At 29.4% G+C, this 20,438-nt stretch overlaps 1 protein-coding gene across 1 annotated transcript in view; it reads left to right on the forward strand.

The window, feature by feature from the left end:
- Positions 1-395: 395 nt before the first annotated feature.
- LOC113375117 overlaps positions 396-20,438 on the forward strand; it is a 23,281-nt gene continuing 3,238 nt past the window's right edge. The window contains exons 1-2 of the mRNA XM_026615067.1: positions 396-1,168; positions 1,479-1,774. Of these exons, the coding sequence (XP_026470852.1) occupies positions 396-1,168; positions 1,479-1,774 (1,069 nt within the window). The remainder of the gene's footprint in view (positions 1,169-1,478; positions 1,775-20,438) is intronic.

Consider the following 20,438-nt stretch of genomic DNA (forward strand, 5'->3'; position numbering starts at 1 on the left):
AATTAATTGTTAATCCTACATAATTGCTTATAGATTTTTGTTATTAATAATTTTCCATAGCAGTGAAACGAAAACCATTCATAAATTTCTAGGCGACTTGTTGTGAAAAATTCTGTGCTATTTTTATAACGAAATAATTACTTCAAGGATAAAATAGTGACGTTTAAATATTGTGTTTATTAGTGAAATACTTTGTGTCTAGCAGATTTATTGTAACTCTGATATTCGTTGCATATGAGCACATGCACAATTAATAACAATTGTATGTCAGAAATACACCTTTATAGAAAATATATAATTCATTTCAAAAACACTTGATTAACCTGTTACCTTTATTCACACAATTTCGAATTAATACTACACAATACATTCACATTTTATAAACAAGCTACAAAATGAAACTCGGTCATCCAATTATATCAGTGACTGACAATATTGAATCGGACACATTCGATAATGACTTTATTAGATTAAACCTAAATAAACCCAAGCTTTGGAATTGGAAATTAACAACATCTAAGAGTTCACCAAATATTATATTTCCAAGAATTCAGTTAGTGGATTCTGAGGGCACAATTCTAGCTGATGCGAATGAGGCAGGGTGTGTTTTCGATGGAAGGAATAGTTCCAGAAATTCGAGTTATAAATCTAATAAAAGCAGCAAATCAACCAAGAAAGTTAACGAATTAACAGCAGATAGTATTGAGAGTAGTCGAAAACACTCCAAAAACTCGAGCTACAAATCCAACAGTAGTGTGAAATCCTCGGCAAAAACAAACGATTTAAAAGTTGAAAGCACTTACGTAGCCAAAGAAAACTCACTTCCGCGTAAAAAACCGTCCCAAAAGATCAAAAGGGAACGAAGTGATGCAAGCATTAATAACAGACACAGCTTTCGTGATGCTTCTTCCAGCGAGTCCAGCGGCGCCGAAGACTTCACTTTGTACGAGGAAAATGGATTCGCGCGAAAGCCGAAATACATTTATCGAACCTGCAGTGCGGGAACTTTGATCGTTTGCGAAGAAAGTTTTTATAAGTACAAAAGGCGAAGGCCCAAAGGCAGAAAGTACAAAGATCGCCAAGTGAAGGAAGTTACGGAAGAGGAACTGATAAAGCTGGAAAAATTATTCCAAAAGATTTATCTAGAAGTAAAAGCGCCAGTAACAATGTGATGTCAGCTTATAAAAGACGCGATAACAAAAATAATAACGAATTGTTTAATCCGTCGATTCTGTCTCAATGTAAGGATAAAAATATTAGAAAATCTGCAAGTTCCGGTTGCTTCCAACAAAACACGTTTGATACTACTGAACCATCAATAATTTGCGAAGACAGTTTTCACAAATACAAAAGAAGGAAACCTAAAATGACAAGTGCAAGGATGTTCAAATAACCGAACTAGCGGATCAAATAGTTAAAAAGTTAGACGCTGAAAAATTACAAAACTCAAAACTTAAAAGTATATCAAAATGTCGTAGCGCAACTAATAATTTAGCCACATCTTACTCTGCACATGGCACAATACCCGAAAACGACGAAGTGCACCATTACCGTAGAAGTTCTAGCGTTTACGAAAGAGAAAAGGTTCCGTTTCAATATCAGGAAAATAGCATAAGGAAGTCTGCTAGTTCTGGTTGCTGCCAACGAAATGCTTCCGACAGGTTGACACAGACACGACAGGGTTCAAATGATACGGTCAGCGATGAAGACGAGGAGAATTCGCCAAGAGGCAAGAGGAGGCAGCTGAGGAGAAAGATCGTCCGGAAAAATACAGGTTAGTCGTACACGAGAAACGTATTAATTAAGTAGGTACGTCGGCAATTTATTCAAAAGCTGGATGTGGTTTTTATTTAATTAGTAATTTGCTTCTCGTTCAGATCTTACGTTTGCATTTTCATTTAACAAGGGTAAGGTGGTTTAAATTAAATTGGTTTTTGTCAAACCAGTAATGAGACGTATAATTATAAATTGTGGTTATACTTTAATAACATAGGTCTCTAAAAAATGTCTGTATTAGATGTGCGACATATATTTTCCAATGTAGTTTTTACCGCGAAACGCGCGAAAAGTCAAAATTGAGGTCAATCTACAACAAATGCAGAAATATAAAAAAAAATCTCGAATACAGTAATTCTTCTGCGTGATAATTAAAATTTTATAATTTTGTCGTTTCCTTGCCCTTTTTACCATAAATGACTATTAAGTTTTACTGAAATGAATTCTTATAGTTTTTTCTACAGAATACAGCAGTAATTTGCAAACATATTTTTAGATATTCAAATGCAAAAATGTTTTGAATATTGCCCAGGGGCAGTGGGGAATAAATATGTTTGCAAATTACTGTTGAATCTACAAAAAAACTCAATCGATCATTTAAGTGAAGCTTAATAGTTATCAATTATCAATCATCTATCATCAGTTCTTCATTTCGCCAATACAAATAAAATGTTTTTTGAATCACTCAAATCGGAAGCTCAGTTTTCTCAAAAATCGCTTTACCATTTTTGGCACTTTTTTGACCCGTATCTTTAAAACGGCTGAACCTGCCTTTGCCAAAAACTGTTCAGCACGTCTCCTTATCAATACGAATCGAATGTTTTTTACATCATTCAAATTGGTTGATCCGTGTTCCCGAAATCGACGATAAAAATGTGTATCCGCACACACACATATATATATATATATATATATATATATATTCTATTTTTTTAACGTATGCCAAAATCAGTATGCGTTGAAACGTAAAGATCTATACAAATTTTCATTTTCGATTTTTTTGCGAATACTACCTACCCTACGAGAAGTTAATTATATAAAAAGGTAATTTGATAAAGGTGATAAACAAGATTTATTTATATGCAATAATTAACGTAAAAGTATATATATATACATATAAAATAAAAAAAAAACAAGTTAGTGTATATATAATAGTGCAAAATTATGTGCCTTGCGCTAGCTACTGATGTAAGACCATATTTATATCCACTGATGATGACATAAAATACTATGTCGAAACGTTTGGAAAAATTAAAGATTAACTTCTAAATCTTTGCCTTTTATTTGATGTATGCCCTTGAAGAACTTACTCATATTTCTCAACATCAAAACTAACTTCTCTAACATATATATATATATATATATATATATATATATATATATATATATATATATATAATAGTATCAAATATATTTTTTCCTGGTTTAAGTAAGCGTATAAATAAAGAATTGAAATTCAGTGTATCTTTTTATTCATAAGAATTGGTTAATAATTATTTCAAATATACATGCAGGGTGTCTTAGGCCTTGACATAGGCCGAAACGGAGTAATAGTATTGACCCTTACCTGTTCTGAAAAAAATTATCTCGGGTTGTTTGCAAATTATGAGTTATTGTGGTTAATTTTTACTAATTTTGTTTATTTAAACTTTGGAATCATAACCGTGAATAACATTTATAAGACCACAATAAAAAAAATAATACAATTATTCCAAGTTCTCAATAATTGAGACTTTCTTGAACAATGAATTAAAAATTTTCAAAATCGGCCGACTTTGAAAGACCCTTCTTAGAAAAAAAAATGTACTAAAGTGTGTTGGCAAGTTTCATCAAAAGTTGATTGGTGTTTTTTTTCAGGATTGTCAAATGGTAAAATACTAAAACATACTAACGCTAAAATGGTAAAATAAATCGAGTAAAAAAATAAAAACCTAAAAGTAGCATGATTTTTTACTTCCAGACTGGTAGTCCCAGTTAGTTTTTTCAATTTTCAAATTACAATTTTTTTTAGGACAGTACACATAATACTATCATCCTGTTTCGGCTTGTCGTCAAGGTATATTAGGGTAATCCTTAATTTGTTTTCGAATTTTCTTGCTCAAAATTGTTAAAAAAAATCTCTGATAGTTTTAGCTCTTAATGTTAACTTTAAGATAGTTTGCACTCCGAACAATGTTTCTATGGAATTAATATGGTTAAATATCCATTTTAATAAAAAAAATACAACAAAAATTTGATATATTTCATAAAATAAGTATTTACTTAGAAAGAAGAATCAAGAAACATTGATTGGAGTGCGGACTATGTTAGAGTTAATATTAAGAGCTAAAACTTTCAGGGAATTGTTTTTTATCAATTTGGAAGCATTTGAGTCCTTGGGACCACCCTAAATATATGTATATTAATATATATATATATATATATATATATATATATATATATACTTTAGATAGTTTATTTCAGAAACTCCACTGAATTACTTAAATCTATATACTTGCGATAATCTGTTAAGTTATCAAACTTAAATTATTGAGACGTTCATATACACCTTATTGATATAGATACATCACTTGTTAGCACGTTGGACTAATTACATCATTATTAAATCGAACAAAGCGATGTGTTACATATACATATGCACATACGTATATATATATGTGTGTGTGTATATATTATATATGTACATTTATATGTATATATGTGTGTGTGTATGTATTTGTACATGTTACTCATTGAAATGCTCGTCAATAACGATGTAATTATTAGCAGTAGGTACCGACGAAGCGTTGCTGTAACTGTAGTAACAATGTTTAATGCGGTTACAAATTATATGGAACATAATTGTTTCTAACTGAAAACAAAACTAATACTAAGTTTAGCAATATTCTTATTGTAAAAAAATTAATCAACACTTTTATATTATTAGCATTACGAAAAAGAAGTTTGTTTTCGACAGAAATACTATTTGCTAATACTATTTTTCTAGAAGTTTCAAGTCATTCTCAACCGCCTGAGACTAAAATTGAAAAACATACGTATGAGTCAAAATTTGACCTTTTGTCGAATTTTCTTAAAGACCGCTGCACGAATTTCAAAAATTTAAAAGCCATTTATGAAACTCGATAGGTACTAGTGTTGGTAAGTGATCGGATAAGCCGTTTCTTTCTACTTAGCAGCAAAGTGTAAAATTTTTCCTACACATTTTAGTCCACAATCTTGAATCGACTTTAAACTGTTCGAAAAATATTGGTTGAAAGTCGCGTTGATTAGTTTTTAGTAAAGATTGGCCAAGCCGTTTCTTCGTCTTTAAATGTTGAAATTTTTTTGTTAAACGATAAACTTTGTAGTGCAAACTAACATACTAAAATATTATAGACCTACGATAAGCGGTTAAATTACAAAAAACTGTCAAAGTTTAAAATTTTGCTTTGCGCTTAGTTTGTAGGTACTGATTACAGTTGACGTCTACACTGAATACAATACATATTTAGAACCCGAAATATGTTAAACAAACTAATGCATTTTATACAATTAGAAATATCATAAGTATGTTTGAAAAACAATTGAAAATCGTATTGATCATTTCTTAGTGAAAGCGAAAAATTTTATTTTCGAAATGAACTAAAAAATCGTAAATAGCTGAATCTAAATTTTTATTAATTAAGTTGGTTATGTATACGAAACAAAAAGTTAATGCAACTTGGATTAAGGCAAAATACAACTAGATTTGCTATGTTACATAAAATATTGTTTGACTTGCCTGAAGGTAAAATGCTACTTACAACAAGATTTGCATAAAGTTTACATAAAATTTTGTTTGACTTGCCTTAAGGAAAAATGCTACTTAAACTAGATTTTTAGTATATAATATAAAATTTTGTTTAACTTGCCTTAATGCAAAATGCTACTTAAACTACTTTTGTAGTATGTTACATAAAATTTTGTTTGATTGCCTTAATAAGATTAAATACTACTTAAACCAGTTTTATAGTATATTATACAAAATTTTGTTTGGCTTGCCTTAAGACAAAATGTAACTTGAACTAGTTTTTTAGTATGTTATATAAAATTTTATTTGACTTGCCTTAAGGTAAAATGCTACTTAAACTAGTTTTGCAGTATGTTACATAAAATTTTGTTTTTTCTGCCTTAAGACAAAATGCTACTTAAACTAGTTTTATAGTATGTAACATAAAATTTAGTTTGACTTGCCTTAAGGCAAACTGCTACTTAAACTAGTTTTATAGTACGTCACATACAATTTTGTTTGACTTCCCTCACGGTAAATTCTACTTAAACTAGTTTTGCAGTATGTTACATAAAATTTTGTTAAAATGATACTTAAACATAGACTTTATGCACATGTATGTATATGTGTATTATAAGGTCTATGAACTTAAACTAGTTTTATAGTATGGAACATAAAATTTTGTCTGACTTGCCTTAAGGTAAAATGCTACTTAAACTAGTTTTATAGTATATTACATAAAATTTTGTTTGACTTGCCATAGGGACATAAAAATTTGTTTGACTTGCTCTAAGGTAAAATGTTACTTACAACTAGTTTGTAGTATGATATATGAAATTTTGTTTGACTTGCCTTAGGCAAAATAGTGCACAACTACAACTAGTTTAGTAGTATGCTGAAAATTTTTTTTTGGAGATAATAGATTGAAATAAAAGTCAACTTATAAGAAATATAGCCTTATGGCTAAAATTCCAACATCCATACAGTTTGGTATTTGTCTCATGTGCGGCAATCTTTAAAATTCAAATACCCATAATCTAGTAGGAAATATCGATAGGCGAAAATATTGATCTAAACAATAATCATTGTTTTGTCATGTTTACCGAATTGAAGTTGTTTGATATCTGAATTATGTGCCGAGAGCGAGTTACTTCCATTCGTATGTAGGTATGTCTGTTATAGATCTCCTCAAAATTTATACGGGTTTTGGTCAACAATGCGCATGTCGCCTACTGCTTTGACGTACCTTCTCCCTTGTCGCTGCCCTATTACGTGCGAAATTGTTCAACTAACATGAACGTTTTATAACCTAAAACTCATTTTAAATGTGCTCGACATTACGACAATAGTTAAATATCGCGATAAATGACTTTGTTCAAAGTGCAATATGTGACTTTCGTTTTTGGAGAATTTTATTAATGGTTTTATTATATTTTATCAGCATCTTTGTGTGATCTGTTCAAAGTTGATGTTATTCAAAAGTGGTTTTGTGCAATTGTAATTATCCACGCAGAACTTGGTTTAAAGGTATGTACAACCTTTATAATTTTGATTATATTAAATATATTGATTTATACTATCATCTTAACCGGTTGTCATCAAACTTATCATTCACTGTTATCGCGGTTTTAAGTGGATTAATATGATGTTCCGACGACAATTCGCAAACCGCTTGATATGTGGGCGTTGTATCGATTAAATAGAAAAAGCCTATATGTGTATTTTATTTACAACGTGTTCAGCTGATTATATACTTTTGCTGGAATATTTTTTTCATAGTTGTCATTTCTATCGGGACCGTGGAAGTGGTTTTGTACATCTTAAGCCCTTTTCTAGACCCTACACATTTTGTCTAGGCCCAAAGCACTTATGGGCGCCCCAAGCACTTACTGTGGATCTTGGTGCTTAAAGTTGTTGGTGTGGATTTTGTTTCAACATAGACACTGTGTGGTCTATCTTTAGCAAATGAAAATGATACACTCGAACTTAAAGTATTTTAGGTTAAATGGTTTAATGAAATTTTTCTTATATGATGTCTTGCCTTTGCATGCAATCTTTTTCTTACCAATTGAAATATCACCAATAATGTCATTTTAATTTCACGCACATGTAATTAATAAAGTAATGGATTTTTTAAAAATCTTAAGACAAACACAATGCTATGATACTCTTACATACTATGATATTAACATATAAAAACTAGTTGTAAGTAGCAATTTTCCTTAAGGCAAATTGCTTGAACTAAATAATTAGCTTAAACCATAAGAATTGACATTCAGCTATTTAGGTAAAATGTCCAATTGTTCTTTCAAAATTAAAATTTTCGCTTTTACCAAAATATAATCAATGCGATTTCCGATTGATGTCTCCCGAACATACTGTTCATTGTATAAATTTCGTGGTCTAAAAGTGTATTTCATTTTTATGTAGACGTTAACCATAATCAGTAGTACATACGATACATTTACGTGTATATACTTTAAACTAGAGTTTGATCTCGATGAATTTTTATAGTTTAACCACTTATCGTAGGCCAATAATATTTTATCAAAATAGTAAAAAAAAGTGTCATCAAAATAGTAAAAAAAATATTAGTTACGAAGAAACATCTCAGCCGATTTTTACTTTTTTTCAACGCAATCCCTAACTAATATCTTTCGAACAGTTTTAAAATTTTTAAAATCGATTCAAGATTGTGGGCTAAAACGTAGACAATTTTTTTACACTTTTCTGCATATTACAAAGAAACGACCTGGCCGATAGTCGCGCAAAACAACGCTAGTTCTCATCGAGTTACATTTTCGATTAAAATAAAATCGGCCCAACCGTTTTTGAGAAAAGGTCGAGAAAATCGGCTCACACACACATATACACATTAACACACACTCGCTCACATATGCATACACACATGCACACACTCGCTTGCTCATATTCTTTTTCCAAATTTTGTCCCATTCGATTCAGAATTACTTGAAACGTCAAGAAAATATGAAATTAGCAATTCTCCTTTATTATAACGTTTTGTTATAATATTGATATGAAGATATCCATCCAATATCACAACAATGATTTAAATATTTGTCCCAAAATGAATTGTATAAAACAGTGAAAATATGTATTTGGCATTCGAGTATTTTTTTTATAAAAAATGGAAAATTTATATAGTTCTATAAAGTTTATATGTTCGTTTTGTAAAAAAATTGTATCTAGTGTTGAATATATTTTTATTTTTTCAAATCTGCTGGCCAAAAATTGTCTCGTTTTTAAATTCAGGCATAGCTCGATGTTCATTATATAAGGTGATAAATTAGGAATTTAACTCGAGTTTGCTGTTCACCAAATGCCTTTCATATCTCATATAAATAAAGCAAGTTTCCGATTTTTTCATCTCTTAAATTATAAAAAAAAAATAAAATCACTATTAGAGGCATAGGGTAAACAGACATTCAATGTCAAATTTTTAACCAAAAAGTTAAATTGTTATAAAATTACAAATTCGTTGTCATTCATTTTTTTAACTTTAAGAAATATTACAAACACATACTAATACTAAACAAATTAATAATGATAAAGCGAATTTCGAGGATGACAAACAAGAACATTTATTGTTAAAAAATATCATAAAAATTTTCAACCTTTATATAATACGTCACTGAAGGAATATTTATACATATTTTTTTTAATTTTTTTTATATTTTTTTGTTTGCGACTATTCGTCCATCAGCAAATATTTCGCCGTACTTTCAAAAATGTCTAAATCGAATTGAAATCCATTGATAGGGCGTCCGGGTATGCTTTCAAGTAAAATGTATGACTTTTTTACAATTTTTCAATTGTATCATGCATACCATAATAAAAGTATCATACACACTTTTTATTAAATGTACATCAATTGAGCTTGAAGAGACAAAATTACTTTGGAAATATCTAAATGATTTTGATTGCTTTTACAAAAGGCATATTGTTTTTTCTCTCAATTTATGGACGTAACTTGCTTATGGTTAAACGAGTTATGATAAACCACATAATTGTATACACACTAAATATATATATATATATATATATATATATATATACAAACACACAAACACAAATAATTTATAATGAAATGTCTCCAGCGTTTTGAATTGCATTACATTGTGACTGAAAGTTATAAGAATACCTGAAAACATCATATAATAAATATCATGATTTCTCACTGTCATGTTTTGTAAAGAATTTCTGCGATTCAAGTTTTTATCTGCATTTACAATTTGTTTGGAAGGCGATTCTTCGTAGTTTGCGAAGGTAATGAAATGCAAAACCAACACCAGCTAAATTGAAATTATCAATACGAAGTGCAAAAATACTCCATTATTATAACACTGTACACCTCAAATGAAACATTAGACATTTTTTATGGAGATATTCTAAAATTTTTTCTATTTTAACTCACTTTTCTGTGTTTACATAACAATTGCTCATAAGATATTATTGTATCTTGATTGCTATTTTGAGGAAAAAAATAAATTATAATACTGTACAGTCTTACTACTATAATCTCTTTGATGGCGATATACAAAACATTTTTTTTAATTTTTATATGGTCACACTTTATAACAATATTAATTTTTAACTTCCTGAAAATTAATCACACAGTGGTGATACCCATTTTCACTTGTAAATATCGATCAATTATGTTTCCAAGTTGAAATATAGCAATAAGTTCATTATCACTGTTAGAAATGGGACAACCATTGGGCTGTCGTCTAATAAAAATATATTTAATGTATATTATTAGAATAACTCTAATATTGATAACTTTTTATTAGATGCTGCAATGTCGGTAAGGGGTAATTTTACTTGGAAACATATTGCTATCTGCATTTTAAAGTGAAAACCGATGTTACTACTGCTTGGTACCAGGCTGCCTACGACGAGTATCAAAAACTCAAAATTCGTCATTCAACAAAACAACATTTTTGCACATTCTAGTTCTTGTTATCTAATTATTCCCAAATGTCATTGCGCTCTTTTCATCAAAAAATTATAATCAAATATATATACTCACACGCATTCAAAACACAATATAAATATTGCATACATATATACATTCATATAGAAATTCCCATTTTCCCTAAAGTAATCCAAAACCAATAATAAAATCTTGAAACAATGGTATGAAAAATATGCGTAGATTTTAATATGCAAATCATATTGTTATGTAGTTTGCACTATTCAAAAATACGAATTTGAATCTAAACTTTACATACTGCAACTCATAAGGCTATTAGATTTTATTCTAGATGGGTTGTAACAAAGGTCACACACAGTTTTTGACTTCGGATTTCCTCGTGGATTAGTGGTTTCCAATCAGAATTTTGAGATTTTGATACCCGTCTTGGACAGCCTGATGCCAAGTGATAGTAATATCGGTTACTTTTTTTTTACTTTAAAATACAAGTGTTTCCAAGTAAAATTACCCATTACTGACATTGCAGCCCTAATAAAAAGTCCAATCAATATGAATATATTCTAATAATATTTTCACCAAAAAGATTTAAGTCAACCGTTGGGTTGCCATCTATAAGGCCATGTTATTAAGAAGTCAGCACAATAAGTCACAATAATACTATAAAATTCTGATAATTGTTAAATGAAAAAATTTAAAAAAAAAGTCTTCACTTTTTGTCTCCAAGTCTTCTATTATCAAGTGGACAAGATAAATATTTGTATTTATTCAGCCATTCATAAAGAGCATGATGAAACTCCATAAATATTATCTTAAGCTATAGCAAGTTATTTTTTGTCAGATAAATATTGAACATGCGATCTGTCATACCAAATTGATTTCTTCGCCAAATTGATTGCGTTAGTTATACCCATATATTTTTTCATCAATCGAAGTTTTTATATATACAGTATATACGTTAGTTCCATTCAGTATTATAGAACATAAAATATTTTGTGCGTGATCAGTTGTTCAAATCGATCGAAACTGTAATAGCACTGAATGAAATAACATAAACGAATTTTTCTCATATTTCAGATAAGTAAATATGTTAATCAAACTAATTTAAATGATAATCGGAATAGATATAACGGTTTTCAGTTTCGGGCAAAACGCGATTCCATGTTTATATAAAAATGTCCAAACTGCAAACAAAACAATAGTTGTTATTTAGATACACATGTAATGAATGTGAAAATGTAAATGCAAAATATTTTAATTGTGTTAATAAAATATATGTTGTATCGTGTATCATTTGATTTTTGCACTGTAATAATATAAAATAAAATATTATATTTTGATAATTATTATTTGGTAGCATAAATCAATATTACAAATATACTGCCCTGATAAACCACAATATATTGAAATATGTTCCTGCAAGCCTAATAATACGAATTTTGTTGATGAAAATGTAAACTGGTGGTGCATGTCATCGTGCTTTGAAAGAATTTGCTTGAATTTCCCTTACCGAAAATTATTTTTTTTTAAAATGCGTCCAAACTAACATTGAGAGAATTTTGAAATGTTTGAAAAAGTTGAATTTTTTCTATATTTTGAAAATTTTCAATTTTTTTTAAAGCTCTGCGAAGATATTTTAGAGACGATATATGGAAGTCACAGACTAATGCATAAACATTGGTACGGAACCTATAGAAATATAAAGAAAATTTGTACTTATTATTAAAATCTCCATGAAATATCTGATAATTTGATTGGCATTCGTCTAACGATCATTTTTGACCGACAAATAGCATTTTATTACTTTTTTATTAGATTTACAAAACCGCTGGACCTGTCTTCCCAATAATTTAATCAGTTCTTTGTTTTATCAGTAAAAATAAAATGTCATTTGAATCATTCAAATCGGACGCTGCGTTCGTTGATTCGTGTTCTCAAAATCGTCGACGAAAAATTGTATTTGCACATTCATACACACACATACAAGCATTAAAGTTGCAATTGTACATCCTAACCTAGTATTTTTTTCGAGGGAGCAACCCAGAGGACGGCCACGACACGATAATTTGTTTTTTTTGTATTTTGATGAAACATTGTATGACGATAGATGGCAAAGTAACTTCACTTCACGTAAGTGATAATATTCCTATAAAAATTATTCAAGTTGTTATCACAATGTTATAAGTTGACGTCCCTAAAAGTGGATATTATGCACTTGTATTGAATATATAAGAAATCTTAGTACAAGTGGCATTTTGCCCCAAAGCAAGTTGCAAACACTTTTTGACATGTTGAAAGAATTAACATCATGTATACGAATTAAAAATTTGGCGACTTATAACATTTTTTTTTTTTTTTTTTGTTAATTTGAAAATTTGCTTTATTTGACTTAAAATCAATGTATGTATTTAAGTCAAATAAAGCAAATTTTCAAATTAAAAAAAATTGTTATAAGTTGCTAAATTTTAATTCGTATACATGATGTTAATTCTTTCAACATGTCAAAAAGTGTTTGCAACTTGCTTTAGGGCAAAATGCCACTTGTACTAAGATTTCTTATATATTCAATACAAGTGCATAATATCCACTTTTAAGGAAGTCAACTTATAACATTGTGATAACAACTTGAATAATTTTTATAGGAATATTATCACTTACGTGAAGTGAAGTTACTTTGCCATCTATCGTCATACAATGTTTCATCAAAATACAAAAAAAACAAATTATCGTGTCGTGGCCGTCCTCTGGGTTGCTCCCTCGAAAAAAATACTGACATATAACAGTATGCATAGTAATTATCATTTTACAAGCCAGCTGATTGTAAGATGTGTTCAACTTTTATATATGTATATATATACTAACTCGTATTATTTTAATATCCTGATTTGGCCATCACTGGCACTCGTTTGTGAATATCGATACCTACTATATAAAGGATATAGATACCGGTACAGGAATAAACTGTTTGTCGTTTCGCATAAATATCGAGCATCGCCTAAATGGTTTCTTATCGGAGTCTTGCGTTCTTATTGGAATCGTGTATAATTTTTCAGCAAATACTTTTTGTGGTAGTTTAGTTTATGGGTTTGGTTCGAAAGTCGTTTCATTTTTAGTCTATTTATGATACTTGAAAATGCTCGTTTATTTATCGAAATTTATATGAGAATTATTTTTCTGCGAGGTTTGTAAGCTTTAGTTTAGACTTGAGACTATGCTTTTAACTCACCATCGAAGATGTATCTACATTTTTTCAAATTATGATTTTTTTTATTCTGAACGATATATATTATAATCGAATGTGCTAAGCTTCTATTCAAATAGGAAACTTAATTACATTTGTTATAAACTGAATGCGTCAATAAAGTATAACTTAAAGACATTTGAGATTTTTGGAGACATTCTTCTTCACCATGCTTTTTGCGTTTAATTGTTTATTTTTCCTGGTAAATTCTATAAGTATTTGACAAAATTTGACTGCACGATATTTTACCAATATGTGAATTATATGAAAATAGTTTTCTTTTTTTAATATAGTTTTTCTCAAAATTTCAGTAAATAATGATAAATATTTTGGTATCTATCTAAAAATTATCAAATAAATCTGTAAAAGTGTAATATAGTTAAACATTGCATTGCATTGCATTAAGAATTTTAGATTACCTTCAGAATTAAAACTTGCAAAAAAACAATATCTTTTTAGAATTTTTTGCTGCAAGTTTCTTGAATATTTCAAATAATATTAGTTTTTTAATAAATTTATTAGCCATCTTAAGCCTTGTTGTTCTTGTATTCATAATATTATAATTCAAATTTAATTCAAATTCATGGATTCGCTTCATATAAAGCAACTAATTATCCAACCAAAATTACTGATATGCGTCAATTTTTTTAATTGATCTCAATCTTCTGTAAATCGTTCAAATGGCAGGAAAATTTTGAAATCGATGGTTTTTCATGTGATGAATTGAGAAGTTATAATAAGAATTCTTTTCATATGAATTACAATCTGTATATAAGCTTTTATTATTATTAGACTTTCTAGGCTTGGTTGCCCTTTCTAGTTGTAGTTGTATTTTTACATACTTTGGTTTAGTATTTTTTTCCAGAAGACCTATTTTCACTTACAATTAGAAACACATTTTTGATCTATATTTACAAGGAAAAGGATATCACTGCTGCTTGATATCAGGTTGCACGCAACACGAGATTTGATCTCAGAACATTAGGATTACAACGCTAGAGACTCTACCAGTGCACACTCTATAAAGAGAAATTAAGTTTTTCTGTAATACTTATATTGTCGATTGTCATACTCTTTAAAATCATTACTATAAGTTGTATTAAACTAGTGATGCATGGCATCGTGCCTTAAGGCGAATTGCTTGGAACTTCCCGTACCAAAAATTTAATTTTTTAATAAAGGTTTTTTTTGAAACTTTAAAACAATTAGATATTTGAGAAATTTTAAACTTTTTAAAAGAATTGACTTTTTTGAGAAAAAAAATGAATTGAAATATTTTGGAAATTTTTAACATTTTCACAAAGTAATCGCATTGCTTCAGCTGCATAGAGACGAAGTCTAAGGGACAAACAATGTTACGGAACCCATATAAATGTAAACAAAATTGATACAAATTATTAAAAATCTCCATAAAGTATCTGATAATTTGATGTGTTCAATTGCTGAAGATTCTGTTTTGTATTTGGAATTCATGTACAAATGAATTCTAAATGCGAATCATTGTTTGCGAGTCTTCTGACAATTGGTGAAGGCAAGTAATACGACGTCGTATCTAAAATGGATTGAATGCAAACGTAATTAGCGGTATTTACTCCTGTTCTTCTATTGAATGCTTAATTTCGAACAAAACAAGCTCACAAACTATTCCGTACCCAAGTTAATGAGTTGCTCCCGACACTCGTGTTTGGCTTGTTCGAATATGTCGGACGGTTTAGCAAGGGCCTACCTAAAATTCACAAACACACGCCTTATGTTCCCAACCAATATTCTTTAAATACTCCTTTTTGATAGCAGATTTAAAGTTTCACTACGAGCAAGCATTTCAAATACTTGTATGGAACAATCGACTTTACCTAAAAATATTATCAAATGTTTCAATAGTCTTTAAATACTCTAAAAGAAACATACAATATGATGTATAAATTTTTATGCATAGTAATGTATAAGTTGTCTTAGTAAATTATCTAGATTATTTATAAAGATTTTCATCACTTATTTTATCTAATTTTATAAACTTCACTCTGAACGAAGAACTTTTAACTTCCGTAAGTTATAGTAATAGCAAAAAAAATCGAAAATGTTTTTTTTGTATATTTTGACATTTCTGGATCTCGTGAGCTTTTTGGCATATCTTAGCAAAAATATATGTATGTGTGTGAGTGTGGATACAATTTTTCGTCGACGATTTCGAGAGCACGGATTACCCGGTTTGAATTATGCAAAAAAAGCATTCGATTCGTATTGACAAGGAAACGTGCTGATTGTTTTTTGTCTATAAAACAGCTACGCAGCGTGATCGCTCTGAAAAAAATTCAAAATTTTCAAAAAAATTTAAAGTAATTTAAAAAAAATCAAAATTATCAAAAATTTTAAAGCTTTTAAAAATGTTAAGTAACGGTGCGAGAAGTTCCAGCAATTTGCCTTAAAGCACGATATCATGCACCACATTATTCATTTATATGCATGTGTGTGTTTGTATGTGTGTATATAAATGATAATTGTCTCCAACAAGAATTGAAATTTACCAAATTCTAAAATGGTGATCAAATTTTCAACTGTTTATTTCAAAAATAAATCTATTGCTTTTTACTATAAGCTAATCAATCCAACTTCCAATTGATCTTTTAAAATACACTTACAATTACTGTAATTGTATTAATTATATATTTCACATTATTCCTAACATCAATGCACGTTTTTATAATTAAACCACTTGTCATAGGACTATAATAATCAATGAAAGACATAATTATAATCCTTGCATTAAAATTTCATTAAATTATTACAGTTTCATTAAAGTTAAAAAAAAACTCTTCAACAATTACAAAGAAAAAAATTGGGATGATTCCTAGCTGTTTCTTTCGAACAGTATTTTAATTGTCGAAATCAGTTCAGATTTTTTTTTCAAAAACTTGAAGTAAAAGTTTGCTTTTATGAGCTAATTATGAAAAAATGGCTTGGCCGATTGTTTAAAAACAAACTAATTAACGCGACTCCTTGAAGAATTGTTTTAAAGTCTCGAAAATAGTGCAGCCGTTTTCGAGAAAGAGTCCACTAATTTTGATGTTACACGATTCAGAATCTGAATTGCCGAGAAAACGCAATATTAGAAAATCAGACTTTCTCGAAAAAACAAAAACTTCTCTTTCGGAAAGTTTAAAAACACTAACATTTTTTTAACAATTTTTCAAAAAGAATTTAAATTTATAATTTCTGGGGTTAAACTAACATTTTCTAATTTAATTTTTTTTCAAATTCTTCGAAAAATTTTAAATTCTTAATTACTGAGGTTTCCAAATATTTGGAATCTTTTTCAAACTTGTTAAATATTAAATTTATTCATATAGAATTTGTTCTTATTAAAATAAGCGCTTAGTACTAGTAAGCATACTAGATCTTATAATTTGTGTTCGATTCTTGGATGAAGTATAAGTAAAGTATCGAAACTCACGTGATGAAATCTCTCATTTTTGAAAAAGTTTTCCTTTCGCGAAAACCAATACAATACTTGATGTTAGCCGTTACATCATAGGCGCATTAATTTATTATATAAATATTTTTGACTCGATTTTTGAAGGTGTATACATTCCGATGCAACGGTTTCATTCTATAAATAGAGCTGAAATAATGCCAAGTTTTTAACTAATAATAGAAATCACACACTTGCGAGGAACAATCCTAATGCCTTAGTGTGAGTATATGGTATAAGTATCCACTTCGTGATACTAATATCTAATTTCCAATTAGGAGTCTGGTTAAGAATATCTAATTAATTAATTTTGCTAATTTGTCATTCAGGCGGATAAGCGAGTTTCATTTTCTGGACATCGTTTGGTAATAAACTTCTCATTAGAAAGGAGGTTTAGTAGTGCGATGAAATTTATTTACTAAATAAAATAATGTAATAGAGACTACAAACTTATTTACTCTATTCTATATCATCATTTCAATCAATTGATGAACCTAAAATAAACGTCGTTTCTGTTTATTTCACATAATACATTGTAAAACTGTATAGAAAAGTTTGAATTTGAAGATGGTTGAAATATGTAAGCGGAAATATGTGTTATTTAGCTTCGCTTACATTTTCACAACGATTGTTGTAAAAAATAATTTATTTTCGAAATTTAGGCTCCTTAGGGATATTTTTTATAGAGCCACTTTTCGGTTATTGTGGTTGACTTTCATTAATTTTGTTAATTCATACTTCGAAACCACAGTATAAATAACACAATTACCTCAAGTTTTCAAGATTTTTTTTTGTTAGACCACAAACCTCGCGGCATCCGAGTCGAAAGGGTTAATTCAATGCGCTTTTACTGGCTTTTACTTACTTTTGATGGCACTTGTTAACACACTTCAGCATTTTTTAAGGTGAGGGCCTCAAAGGTTACCGTTTTTGAAAGTTTTAAATTTAGAGGTTATGAATGGGTCTGAATTCTTGAAAACTTCGGACAGTTGTGGTATTTTTTTACTGTGGTCTTAGAAACGTTATTAAAGGTTACGGTTACAAAGTTTAAATAAACAAAATTAATAAAATTAACCACATAAACCAAAAAATGGTAATAATTTTATCAAAGTCCTAGGTTGCACTTAAAAGATCATAATTTTCAAATAACGTGATGTTTTTTTCCAAATTTTTTCAGAGTAGTTAAGGTCAATATTATCTATCACCCCGCTTAGGCTTGACGTCAAGGTCTGGGCACTCTTTACATATATATATTAGGGTGGTCCTTAATATGGACATTTTCGAATTTCCTTGCTCCCAAGGGCTCAAATGGTTCCAAATTGATAAAAAAAAACAATTCTCTGAAAGTTTTAGCTCTTAAATATTGTTTATTAAGATAGAGCGCATTTCAATCAAAGTTTTGTAGGGAAATAATAGCATGAAAAATTTTTCAAAAATTTTGCAAAGCGTCGAATTTTCAATAAAAAATTAACACGAATTTTCACTTTTAATTCATTTGTCGCTAATTTGTACCTGAATTTTTTTTTTAATTTTCAAAATTTTTTCCATGCTATTTCCATACGAAGTTTGATTGAATTGCGCACTATCTAAAAGTTAATATTAAGGGGCTAAAACTTTCAGAGAATAGTTTTTTTATTAATTTGCAATCATTTGAGCTCTTGGAGCAAGGAAATTCTAAAATGTCCATATTAAGGACCACCCTATTATGTATGTATGTATGTATGTATGTATATGCATGTATATGTATATATGATACTGATATAAATAATCCACGGAAGTTTATAAGCATCTTCTTTCACGGATTGAAGACACAGCATTATTCCTCAATAATAAAAGTAGAACAATACCTTTGTACTTTGAATTGCTTGTTAGCTTTGAGAATTATCCCTTTGAACGTATATTTCGCATCGATAGATTGCGAGTCAAGTTCTTCTTTAAGAGTCTTGATTTGAAAACTCAATTGGAGAACGGTCCCAAAATGTGGGCGGAAAACAACTTTTTTGCTAATAGACAAAGGCTAAAGCGTCCTCAATCTGATGTCACGGGCACACGTTTTAAAATATACTATATTTTATTGCTCAATTCTGGCATCCGAAACCTTTGGCAGAACCGTATTTATTTAAATGATGAATAATAATTATTTTCTTTAAACACTTAATTAATTAATGCACAAAGCTATTTATAGCGGTAGTGATAGGTTCATAGTGACTATAACGATTCATCATATAAGTTGGAGTATTAATATGAACGGGAATGTATCTCTGTAGTTTTTATGTCAATAACAGAAATTGTCTTAAAATATTAATTTTTATGATTATGCTACCAAAGGATTCAATATATATTTTGTTCAGACTTGCAATCTCGTGTCTCTAGTTCAAATGTGCATTTTAGACAAACTTTCATCAAGCCGTAGTATTCTCTATTTTTACTTGACAATATACCTCACAATATATTTTCAAATGAAATAAGAACTTTTCGGTATTGCTATGAAAAGTCAAAATATAACATTATTATTAGAAAAAGGACAACCGCTGGATTCCTTTCTAAAACAATTTTTATATGAAAAAAGCCAAGTAACGTAGTTTTTATTTTACAGCAGAATTGGACCATAAGTTTACTAAAATATATTTAACTTCTCATAGGGTAGGTATCGTAATGGTTCAAAAATCGAAAATAAAAATTTTTGCTTTTCTCGACGTTTTGAAGGTTTCTGAACATTTTGGCATATCTCAGAAAAAATGGATGTGTGTGTGTGTTTTGTATGTCCGCATTTTTTCGTCCACATTTTCGGGCGCACGGATCAACCGATTTGAATGGTTCAAAAAACATTCGATTCCTATTCATAGCAAAGACAGGTCTAGCCGTTACGGAGATACGGAGCAAAGAGTGCAGAAAATACAAATCGAGTTTTCGAGAGAACGGAGTGTCCGATTTGAATGATCTAAAAACATTCAATTTGTAATGATTGGGGAAAAGGGTGATTATTTTTGGCAAGGACAGGTTCAGCGTTCAGCTCCGAAAACAAGATAGTAAGTGTAAAGGGGAGTTTTGGAGAGATTTTTTCTTATAATATTAGAAAATGTTACGATATTTATTTATAAAAATCTATATAAAAATATTAATATTTCTCGATCTTTCGTTACGGTACGGGAGCTTCCAGCAATTTGCCTTAAGGCACGATGCCATACACCACTAGTATAACATTTTGTTTTTTAGTTGACGTTATCGTGTAATGCAAAGAGTACAACCAGAC

The sequence above is a fragment of the Ctenocephalides felis genome, unplaced genomic scaffold (assembly GCF_003426905.1).
Source record: "Ctenocephalides felis isolate EL2017-DRISC unplaced genomic scaffold, ASM342690v1 CF-g0.4_SCAFFOLD_01886, whole genome shotgun sequence".
Taxonomy (NCBI): domain Eukaryota; kingdom Metazoa; phylum Arthropoda; class Insecta; order Siphonaptera; family Pulicidae; genus Ctenocephalides; species Ctenocephalides felis.